At 37.3% G+C, this 12,560-nt stretch overlaps 1 protein-coding gene across 2 annotated transcripts in view; it reads left to right on the plus strand.

Moving 5' to 3' along the window:
• chchd6a (coiled-coil-helix-coiled-coil-helix domain containing 6a) overlaps positions 1-10,696 on the plus strand; it is a 69,343-nt gene extending 58,647 nt beyond the window's left edge. For both annotated transcript variants that reach the window (XM_079848668.1, XM_079848669.1), the window contains one exon: positions 10,482-10,696. In XM_079848668.1, the coding sequence (XP_079704794.1) occupies positions 10,482-10,505 (24 nt within the window). In that variant the 3' untranslated portion in view covers positions 10,506-10,696. The remainder of the gene's footprint in view (positions 1-10,481) is intronic.
• Positions 10,697-12,560: the final 1,864 nt, after the last annotated feature.

A 12,560-nucleotide genomic window follows, 5' to 3' on the forward strand; every position in this document is an offset into this window, starting at 1 on the left:
CGGTGGCTGGCAACTTTTTTTTTTAAACGCTGGCGGGGAAAGAGTTAAAGAGATAGTTCACCCAAAAACGACAATTGTGTTGTTGCCCATGTCATGAATTATTTTCACTGATGGATCATGCACAAAAAGACCAGGAACATTAATTAAGGAAGTATATAGCATCAGTTTTGATGTTGTTTTGTCAGATTGTTGTTACAAATGCAATGTCCACAGTGAAGCGGTGTCCCACTGGACCTTTTCTTCCTCAAAAGCCTTGCTGAACGTGAGAATCTGTGCACAGCAGCCTTTTAATCACCCGTCATAGCTCTGTCGTGGCTTGCTGAAGCAAAAACTCCTCGTAGCCTAATTCAAATCCCTCAAGCTAAAGGCAGGTAGCTTCATTGTGACCATCTTAAAGGGATAGTTCGGCCAAAAATGATGATAAACCTATGATTTACTCACCCTCAAGCCGTTCGAGATGCATATGTCAATCATTTTTCAGACGAACACATTTTCAGTTATTTTAGACAATGTCTTAGATCTTTCAGTGGTTATAATGTCAAGTTATGGGGTCCACTCCTTCAAGTCCCAAAAATGTGCATGCATCCTTCACAAAAGTAATCCATCCGGCTCCAGGGGGATAAACGAAGGCCTTCTGAGGGTAATCCGTGCGGTTTTGTCGTAAAAATATACATATTTAAAACTTTATAAACGAAAATAACTGGCTTCCGGCAGCGGTCGACGCGCGTTCACGGGAGATGGATGCTGGCGTATGACGTAGGACGTAGCGTAGTAAGCGTTGTGACGTAGAACGAAGTATAGCTAAATCAAACGCTACGTCCTACGTCATACGCCGGCATCCATCTTCCTTGCCGGAAGCCAGTTTTAAATGTGTAAATTTTTACGACAAAACCGCACGGATTACCCTCAGAAGGCCTTCGTTTATCCCCCTGGAGCCGGATGGATTACTTTTGTGAAGGATGCATGCACATTTTTGGGACTTGAAGGAGGTGGACCCCATAGCTTCACATTATAACCACTGAAAGATCTAAGACTAAATAACTGAAAATGTGTTCGTCTGAAAAATGACTGACATATGCATCTCGAACGGCTTGAGGGTGAGTAAATCATGGGTTTAATATCATTTTTGGCCGAACTATCTCTTTAAGCTTGGACTGGTAGTTTTCCCTTTTGCGTGTGTTACACAACGATTGCGCCAAATATATAACAATTGATGTAGAAATGGTGAAAATCAAGTTCAGTGTTGAATTCATTGCTCATTTTGGTTCAATTGGAAAGAGCTTAAAATTTCTAAATAAAAACTGAAAACCTTAATAATATTTGTACATTTATATTTAAATGACTAAATAATTAGTAATTTAAATATAAATATAATTAGTAGTTTAACTTATTTCAATATTAAATTGCGATTAGTCGATTTTTCCATTGTTGAAGCATGTTAATTTCATCATTCAAGAATTCAAATGTGTTTACTTTTGTTACATTTCCCGCCTGGGTTTGATTTATAAATAATTAGAAGTAGAATAATTAATGAAGGTAAACCGGTTTAACAAATCGCATACATGAACTTCTACATTTCTACTAAAAATATAAAACTGTGCTCAACGGCAGGCACAAGGCTTATCATTCCCAATCTCTGCTTTTCATTTATTTATTTATTTTGCCCCTCTTTCTTGTAAGACCAGACGCCTCGTGCCTCCATCCATACATTCTTCACAGTGGGATTATTGATTTCATTTTCATATTGCTGCAGGTCCTCCGTTGTAAACAACCTTCCCCTCTTTTCAAAAAGTGAATTGATCCTCGGTCCGCCTGTGTTAGAAGGAACCAATCAAAGCGAACACCATTATCTTTCTTTTTTGCAGCCGCTTCCCTTTCTCTCCTCCTTTTGTGTCCTGAAATAATAGAGCTCGCATTGGCAAACAACATCAAGTATAATGGTGAGTTTGTTGGCAGCACAGATTTTAAAAGTTTTCCGAAAGTGCCACGCTAAAGTGGTTTGAGTTCAGAACAAACTTATTGTTCCAGCAGCACATTTACACAATATAATAGATGGCGAGGATTATCTTGTTTGTGGTAATAGCTCGAAAAGCTTCACACAGACACATTGAGAAAGACCTTGAGGGAAATGGATGGAGGGGCTTTTTCTTTATTTAATTTTTATTGCACATCTATAGAAATGTGTGTGTGGGGGGGTTGGGTGAACTAGAAAACACTGATTTGCACCTACATACAACAGACACTGTTGCCTTGCCATTTCTGAAAGCATTTACATCAAAAAGTGCAGCACTGTGGGGACCCAATTACACCTGTTTTTGTCCTTGGAGATGCAACATATATACGTGGAGTTAAGACTCTCATTCATTTAAGGCATCTGCCTTTATCAAAGCTGTAGGAAGTAGTACATTAAAATTCAATGTAATCTTTCGTCTCGTGGGGAACTAACTATGATAAGTGGCTGTGTTGTTGATTAGCTGAACATGTGGGTCTAGGCTGAAGAAACACTCAAATGGCTTTTAGAAGCTGCTGTGCTTTACTGGCTGCTGTCTGTTAGCTAAAAGGATTAGGACTACATTTCTGTTTCTTCCCCCGATGATCGAGGATACACAAAAGCAAAAAGGTTTATTTCACTCTCTGTTTTACGATTTCTTTCTATCATAGTCCCCGAAGTGTGGACGTTCTCTGTGCTTTCAGAGGGTAAATGTCAACCTGACATCAAATTTGATCCTGTGTACTTCATAAAAGGTATAGTTCACCCAAAAATGTGAATTCTGTCATCATTTACTATGTAACTTTCTTTCTTCTGTGGAACACAATGAAGATATTTTGAAAAATGTCTCTTTTGTTGGTCCATTTATTGAAAGTCAATAGGTTCCATAGAAAGTTATACTGATTTAGAACACGATGAGGGCCAGTAAATGAGAGATTTTTCTTTTTTGGGTGAATTTTTTTGGTTGGTTATTTTTCACGAAATTGTAGCGGCTTCTTTAATTCTAAAAATGAATTTTAATTTAGCCTGACGTCATCAAAAACCCTTAACGGAATAGTTCCCTCAAAAATGCCATCAAAAAGTCATCAATGTTGTTATCAATGTTATTCCAAACCTGTGAATTATTTTTGTGCAACATGCAGTTTTTTTTCCATGCAATGTGTAGCTTTTAAAGGGTTAGCTCCCCCAAACAATTAAAAATATGGCATCAATTACCCTCATCTTTGAAACACAAATATATATATATATTTAATGATACCTGAGAGGTTTCTGTCCCTCCTCTAAAAAGCCCATTATACCAAAACTTATAGTTTTTTTTAGAAAGTTCGTAAACAAATGGAACAAAGAAATCCATATGAATCAAACGAAGCAATAGATGACCGAATTAAAGCGAACTTTAAGCTTGAAAATGGACACAAAAGCATCATAAAGGTATTGATCACTATTTCCCGAGTCTTCTGAAGACATACGGTAGATTTGGATGTGAAACAGACTGAAAAGTAAGTAGTTTTACTGATTAATCTTCTCATTCTATGATCTGTTTACCACTGTGACCAGATCATTGAGTTGAGTTTAAGAACTGATTCAGTCTGATTTGTGAACAAATCATTCAGACCTGGATCAAATGATTCATTGAAAAAAAACTCAAAAGAACAATTCTTACAAATCCCATAAACGGATGAAAGAAAGATTTTCAATTGGTAACTACCCAAATTTCAGTCTCTTCCTCACACAAGCTATTGTAAGACTTTAGAAGACTTTGGAAATAGCATGCGAGTTGTATGGAGCACTTTTATGATGCTTTTCTGGTACTTACTGGTCTTTTTTGAAGTTTGAAAGCTTCAGACCCCATTCATTGTAATTGCATAAATCGAGTGTTAAATCTTCACAGCAGTTTGTGTGTTGTTTGGCTTTTGTTGCGAAAATAGATTCAATTTGCACTGCCTTTGCGGTAGAAGGATATTACAACCAAATTTGAAATACACGGTGCTCGTAATACAAAAAGATCAACAAAAAAAAAAAAAGGCTGACTACATGCTTGGCTCACCGCTCTTTGTAGCCGTAATTCTCCTTTCATCTTTCAATCTGTACTACTTCTCTTGTGTCTTGCTTCTGTGCTTCCCTCTCCAATCGTGCCATTGCTATCGTCTGCACTTTGCACTATCAGACGGCATATCAGACCCATTCTTCAGGCTTTATTTTGGCTCAGGCGTGCCACATGGCCTATGAAGATCCTCACAAAGCCCCGAAGCCACAGTCAGCGGGGAACCTGAGGCCAAGAGCCAGAAACACAATGACTGACGTGACCTTTCCGTATAGCGGAGCCGCAGTTGCACCACTGTGCATTCATTCTGATAACTGATAATCCACCGGACAGACATTGTTCTGCTAAAAAGCAGCTTCAAAACTTCGACAACTTAACAATAGAATCTCTAGTTTTTTTTCTCAATACTGCAGTCGACTTTTTTTCCCCAACACTCTCCAGGTGTGATAAAAGTGCATTAGGAATGGCTTTCTTGCTTTGTTACCCCGAAAGCATTCGCGTGCTGTTTCCCATTGGCATCGGAACAAGGCGGTTCACTTTGTCTGTCTGGTCTCCAAAAGCTCTTTCCTCTATTTTATTCAATTGAAGCTGTTAGGGGGAGCGGCAAAATACTGTTTGGACCGGCCATCACTCCATCCACAAAGGCAGGTTTGAAGTACCTCCACGGACTAGCTTCAAAGACATCTATTTTTTCACGGTTGTCATCAGACATCATAAGGAGAGCAACCAAATTGTGGGTTCCTTTACGTACAACAGATAGGTTTTTGTTTGCTTTTTTGTTTTCAGAAAAGGCTCATTGTATTCCACGGAAGAAATGGCTTCTCGTTTGAAAAAGCATTTTGTGAAAAGTGAACGATCCCATCATCCAACTAGTATAGGGATATTTTGTTTTTTGCTGTTGTTTTTTGTTTCACCCCTCCTTTCTACAGCAGGCGGGTAAGAAGTTTGTTCTTTGAGTTCCAAAGATTGCCTGTCAAGCGTCTGATATGATGGATCTCCAATTCAACTCAGACCAAATGCAGATGGGGAAGCTGAAATCTATACTACACTTTTCGTGTTCACGTAATAAAATGTATTTTATTTTATTTTAAATTATAATGATATAAATGACCAAAACAATATTTATTTATTTATAACTTTGCAATCAACTGTAGGTGTTTCTTTATTTATGGGCTCTTTTTTATGTCCTAAGGTTTTTATAATCTAACAGATTTCAGATTTTTATTTTTTAACATTCCCTCATTTAGTTTTGCTTTTTTTTCAAATGTATCAGTAAAGAGCATACTTGAGAAGATCTAAGTAAATCACATGTGAACAGAATATTTCAATTATTTATTAATTACCATCAAGCTGTTAAAATGATGCAAAATTTAAAACATTATTTAATTTTGTATATTTAAGGATAACATGCCTTAGCAGGACAAAGGAGTCAGTCATTTTATTCCAGAAATATTAAACATGTAATGCACCACAGAATGCTATTAAACACTATGAAATTACACTGTGGTGAAAATGGTCAAATAGTCAAGTCACCTTCATTTATGTAGCGCTTTTTTAACAATATTGATTGTTTCAAAGCAGCTTTACAGTGATGATAGGAAATTACTAAAAATTGCAAAATATAACAAAAAGGGCTGAACTCATTTGATTCGTGAATGTCCACTGTTCAGCATGTGAAAAGTTTATTTGGTTACACTTTATTTTAAGGTGTCAGTTATACAGTGTTATTATACATTTAAGTCCTGATTAATAATAATTAACTACATGTACTTACTTACTTTAGGGTCAGGATGAGGGTTTGGTTTAGGGTTAATTGCATGTAATTATGCATAACTTATAGTCTAAAAATAATTCATTAATATAGTTATTGTGCCATATATCTTACTTATTGAATTAATTGGTATTGGATAAGTGCAGGAGGCAAAATAATAATAATATTGAGTTTCCTCTTCCACCTAATTATGTCATAAACTCAGTGTATTTTTTTGGAGATTTTGAAAGTGGGTTTTCTGTTTTGTTTAGATTGGCTGGCTGTTTTTTGAATGATTATGTTATTAGAGCAAAGGGCATTTCTAGCTTTTATGTCCAGAGATGAAAAGAGCAGAGGTCATGCATATTTTGGTTCCTCCTCACAATGTCCTGTCACACTAGACATGATGTAGTGGCCATGGGAGCTTGGGGTTACAAAACCCCCTGACCTTTGAGAAAGAAAGTAACTGACATTGTGCTTGGTTTTGAAAGACAAAGTGTACGTTTCCGACTTCCACATGTTCTGAAGCTCTGAAGATTGCAATCTGTTTTAGCATCAGCTTTAGTTGTATGAACAACCATTTAGGCCCATTCACACCAAGCATGGAACAAATGTTCATTGTGAACCGGATTTAGAACAGAAATCTTGGGCATGAGGAAAATTACAATACTTTTTTGTCCTAATTTCTTCACTTGCAAGAGATAAACCCTAGAGATTTTATTTTGATGGAAACTGCAGTTGGGCTTTTATTTTGGCGGAAAACTACAGTTTATGTAAAAACAGGTTTCCAAATGCTTCTCGTTACAAATTTAGTGAATAGCTAATCACTTGCCCACAAATTGTTGGAAATTATGCAAATGTGTAACTAGTGCCCACTACGTTACTAAATGCAGACTAAACTCGCAGCATAAGCAAAGATGGAGTTCACTACATTCATTCACTGTTAACTGAGTCCTTCTGCAACACGTAAAACACTGGATCACGAGATGATTGCGTGAGAAAAGTGTGCACTTCGCTTTGAAACATGCAGCGCAAACAGACTACATACTTATTTAATCAAATAGCAGTCTATTACGATTTGATAAGGGCACCAAGCCATATTGCGCTTTCGGTTTTAGTTCATTTGACATACTTTGCTAAAGCAATGGTTTTAATGTAGACTGATGAATATTCGTTTTGCTCTTGGTGTGAATAGACCTTTTTGTTGGTGATTTGTTTTGCATTTTAGTTTCACATTCGGTTTGAATAGGCCTTTAAAGTATTTTGTCCAGGTTGACTCTTTTTGGAGAAAGAAATTTACATACCTCAATGAAACTTCCTGCCTAATGAAAGGTGAAGTGAAAAAGAAGTAGATCAGCTCTTATCAGGCTCATTAAATGCCTTATTCAGGACGTGCTTTATGCCAGATGTGTTGTGGAGTACTTCCTCTCGCATATTTGATTGCCTGTGACTGTGATTTATATTACGCTGAAATGAAAGGATCAGACGGATCAGAGAGCAGAACATCAGAAGTTGGTGAAGTTAAAATCAGCAGAACTCACTGTCGCTGCTGGCGATTTCTTTCCTTTTTTCTCCCTCACGTACTCTGCTCAATGCAGAGTTCAGAGTCAAGCTCCCTCTCGGCCTTGTTTGTTTGTCTTGTTTGATCGTTCTTCTTCATCTGGTTGTCTCTTGTTTGCCGCCGTAGAGACAGCAGCTGTCTCTCCCTGCCCTTAATGGTGAGGGGAGTTTAGACAAGGCCTCAGAGAGGAAAATGAGACACTAGCAGCTAACATCAGCCCAGCTGTTTCTGTAGGTTACATCACTTTCTTTGTTAGACAACCGATTTGCCATTTAGGTTTGTAAAGGTTCACAGTGCCCCAACAAACATCAACTACTTTCCGCTTTTGGGTTTTGTATTTAATAATAATGATAATTAATACATGTTACTATATGATTTGTACATTTTTATTATGCTTTAATTAATCTCTAGTGTATTTTGATTATGCTTAATTTTTTATGACTTTTATACAGTGTTCCTTTTTTTTTTCTTCTCACAAATAAAATCTATCTCGATCTGTCACTCTTGACTCATTTATACTCGCACACTCTTTCTTTCTTTCTTGGCAGTATGTCCATTCATTGTAAGAAATCCATCAGAGCTGTGATATTGATCTATCAGCTTTCTTATCTGTTATACGTTTCTCAGCTGTGAACCTTTTTTATGACACCCACTTCTCACCACATCGCTATCAACCACAGGTCAATACACCACACTGGCACGGTCGGCGTTCCTCAGGTCTCAGTGTTGGGCCCATTTTAATTATCTCTAGATCCCACACTCTTAGTTCGGCCTCCCCTCCACCACCAGTTAGTTCCCTGTTTTGATCCAGGAGGTCCTCAAGAGGGTTATCAGAATTTGATTCTCTGCACAAACACTGGGTTTGGCTGCTTTCGACCACAGGGAAAGACAGTCCAATCGATATGGGACTGAAACAAATACAAGCCTGCTGAGCTGACAGTGGCCGTGTGCAAAAGCTGTGGAAGGCAACTGCTGTGCAGTTTCTTTGTGATACTAGGTTGTGTTACTTATAGAGAGTGTGCTTTAGTGAATTAAATGTATCTCTCTTCCTTTGTGTAGCCTGTGTATGCATGTTTTTATGTCTCAGGGGTTGAACTGATGAGGGGTTTTCCTTCTCCTTTTTTCAATAAATTTCAATAAATAACTTTTATTAATCAATAATCAAGGTAATTATACATTTGTAAACAATATTGTACTTCAGTTTTAATTAAATAAAATTATGCATGTGAAAATTTGGGGCATATAAGAAATTAGCTATGACATTAAGTTTAGCAAGCCAAGGAAGTTGCCATTTTATTTCCAAAAGGTCATTTTCATCTCAGAATGCCTGCATCCATAATTTCAAGTGTAATGGAAATGCCGTTGTGGTGAAAATTTTCATCAAATTGCAGTGAAAGATGCTTTGTGTGCCTAGTGTTGGACATTGTTAGTAGAGTTAAGCTTGTGAGAGTGTAAAAGGTGAGTTTACTTTCTAAAAGCCCACAGGACCAAAAGTTACCATAGTTGAAGAAACTTATTCAAGTGTAGGATCTTTTTCCACAATCTCACAGTCTTTTACTAAAAAACCTTAACCCCTCACAGAAAGCCAATTTAATGTTTGTTTAAGTCTTTTGAGGGCAATGCAAATAATTGGTGTCAATGTTGCAGATTTTCTGACCCAGGGTGATTTGTACCTCTGGGTTAAAAGGCGCAAATCCTCTGAGATTAAACTGGCCCTTGGTGCTGCTGACAGGTTGCGTTAATTAACTCTCACCCTCTTCATTTGCTGCATCTTTGTTTTGCCTGCATGTATGCTTAGAAGCTTCAGAGGTCAAGGCCAGCATTCAGAAATAATAGATATGTGGGTTGCTTTGAATCTGAGTGATGTCATTGCAACGTCCTCCCTTTCGCCAGTTTCTCTTTGTTTCTCTCTTCATCTCCCTCCTCTTCTCATGCCCTGTCCTCCCTCCATCTCCTGCTGCCCTCCTCTCTGGCACACACCCACTGTAATGTATGGAGCACCTCCGAATGACTGGAATTAAGGGCCCTGACCTTTGTGGGTGATGATTACCCATGCAATGTAGTCCACCCCCTCGCTCGTGTGGGCCTGAATCCCACAGGCAGTGATGGCAATGACTACTATTTTTTTTTTTTTTTACTGTAAACTCTCTAAAATATTGTTTTTTGGCCAGGAGATTCATCACCTTGTGGTTTTGCTTTTGTATTTATTGAACAGTGAAGGCTACTATTTTTAGCCTTTTACTTATGTAGACTGTAAAGCTTTCTATTCTAATATATAAAAAAAAATTTAATTAAATTGTGCCAAACCTTAATATTCTGGTGTCATTCCTGCTCCAAAATAAATAGATTAAAATACAAAATGTCCTTTTTTATGTGTGTATATTAATATAATATAAAATGTATATTATATTTAATAAAGTGTGTGTGGTGTGTATAGTAATATAGTAGAACAAATATAGTAGAACAAAGATATAAATAAAAGAAACAGTGCTTTTCAATTTTTTATGGTAGGTCCTTCAGGTACAGAAATTGAATAATGATCAAGTGTAAAATAACACTGCATATAAACTTTACTGTATAAATTATTAAAGTTACAAAAGTTATTCTTGTCTTTGTTGTTTGATTAACATTAAAAACACAGACGGCAGCATCAGGAATTTTAGGCTGCTGTCACTTTAAGGCATAATGCACGGATCCAATATACTGATAGACATGAGTTTTCTTTCTCAACTGTTCACGTAAGACATAACCTACAATGTATGCTAAGATACTCGCCAAGACTGGCATGTTGACATCATTTTTGTGTGAATTACTCCGTTGAATTAGCGCTAGAAGACTTGAAGGTGAACTCAATTTAGTATTCACACACTGTCTTTGGCTTTCCGTGTGCTTGCTTTATCCAGGTTATCATTAGAGCGAGCGGCCATGTGAAGTGGCAAACGTTAGGCTACTATTTACGTTTCAAATCAAGTCTGGCCGACCATTAGGGGGCAGCCTTAATGCATTGTATTAATTGACAGACTAGATTTAAATTTTTGTATATTCATATAAATTGTAATCTAAAGTCTTGATGTTGATTATTAAAGATCTTTATTGTCTCCCTCCCTTTTTTGTCACTCCCACCTTTTCTGAACAGAATCTGTTGGTGAATCACGGATAGAGAGTCATTCACCTCGGCAGCAGCGCCACCTTACCCGTCTCTCCCATTCATCCGTATGTTGGGTTTCACGGGACGCTTCTTCTTAAGCCTCTCCATCCAAATACCATCTGATCCCAGGGCTCGGAGTCACACTCCAGTGTACTGAACAAGCTACATATTACAGGCCACTATGAGTATTACATTATCTGTAACAGCGCAGAGAATGGGATCACCGAAATGCAAGGCTTGATTTTTCTAAGAGTACACTCAGGAAATCCTGATGCTTTTATTTGTCAGGATTTTATTTATGCATTGTATTTCGGCAAAAGCATATCTTCATAAATGGATAACTGCCCAAAGCTGGTCCTGCCTCTGTCTTTTATTGTCCTTCAAATATGGCCAACTTGAGATCAGTGTCTGAAACTAAATCAATCTGATAGTGAATTCATTTTTGGTTGGCTGTTAAAGGCATAGTTCATCAAAAAATGAACAGGGTCATTTTTATTCATCCTCGTGTCATTCCAAACCTGTCCTGTCCTGGGGTTTTTTTTTTTAGTTGCTATTGGACACTAAAGGACAATTAAAAGAGTCTTTATGCATCTCTTAAAAGACCAATAATAAAAGTACAATAAAATGTATATTAAATGTAATAATAATAGTCACAACAATAAATATCAATAAACTATAGGGAAGTTCACAATAATATTGATAATAATGATTATTTGTTATTATTTTTAATAATGTATTGTGATTAATATTAATTATATTTTATGATATATAATGATAACTTATAATAATTTTAACAATAACTGATTAGTATTATTTAAATGTATTACATTTTCAAATACTAAAGTTATATAATATAAAAATAAATCATTATTGAATATTAATTTCTGGGTGAACTATGCCTTTAGTCAAAGTATTGTGGTCTGATTGAATGCAACCTATTTTTGAAATGGGTTGAAATGATTCACATAAGGAAGAGAGATGAAGACGTGATTGATCTGCGAGTAGTGACACGGTTTCGGTGTCATACACACACATAGACATTCTAGCTCAATTTGTTGCTTTTGACATGGCCGGGTCTCCCATGTGAGCTCAGGCAATTATGGTGAGATGGCAACACACACACAACCCTCAATTATCCGGCTGGCACACACTGCATCTCGACATCGGTTGGGATGCGCGCACACACACACCGTGTCAGAATATACACACCTCTCTGTCAAGCCTAATAAGGTTCTCAATCCATGCTAGCAGGATTGACTTGGGAATTACCTTGTTAAGGATACAGCCGAGCCGAGGCGGGTTGCCTTTGCTGTGTGTGTGTACTGTATGTGTGGCTGATGTGGAGGGCAAACGGGGATACGTTGCTTTGGGGAAACTGATGTTTGAATCAAAACTCACCTTTCCTTAAAAGGAGGGTGTTGAAACTTATTTTTTCCTTCAAATCTTGAAATAAATTGCTTATGACATCTGGCCGTTCGGTGCTTCCTACAGCCAGTCCAATACACCACCACTTATCTTTGAACAGAAATACTTTGACATACAGTTATGCTTTAGAAAAATAAACTGCATGTAATAAGACATGGTGCTAACATGTACGAATGTGCATCCTCTAGAAAGCTCTTGCACAGGCTCTTCAGACAGCAATCACACTCAGCAGAAGTGTGCCGAGGACAAGATGGCAGGCGATAGCAGGAGCGAGGGAAGGGCCAAAGGTTAACATAATAAGTGCTCCATCATACACCAATGAGGTCTGACAGCTCAACCATACACAGCTCACATTAAAGAGAGAAAGAGGATTTCTAATCTAATCCACAGTGACGCACATAGTCACATATTCACTGATCAGCACTAAAAATGCAAACAAAAACTAATGAATACATACTATATGGGGAAACATAGTACTTTCCATATGTCGTGTAAGTTTGCAGAAACTGGTTGTAACTAGACCTGTAAGCAGAATAGAATGAACCCCTCTCTCTCTCTCTCTCTCTCTCTCTCTCTCTCTTTCTATATATATATATATGTATGTATATGTTGTTTAAAAATGTATATTCTGTTTTGATGTAT

The sequence above is a fragment of the Squalius cephalus genome (assembly GCF_949319135.1).
Source record: "Squalius cephalus genome assembly, chromosome: 18".
NCBI classification, from domain to species: domain Eukaryota; kingdom Metazoa; phylum Chordata; class Actinopteri; order Cypriniformes; family Leuciscidae; genus Squalius; species Squalius cephalus.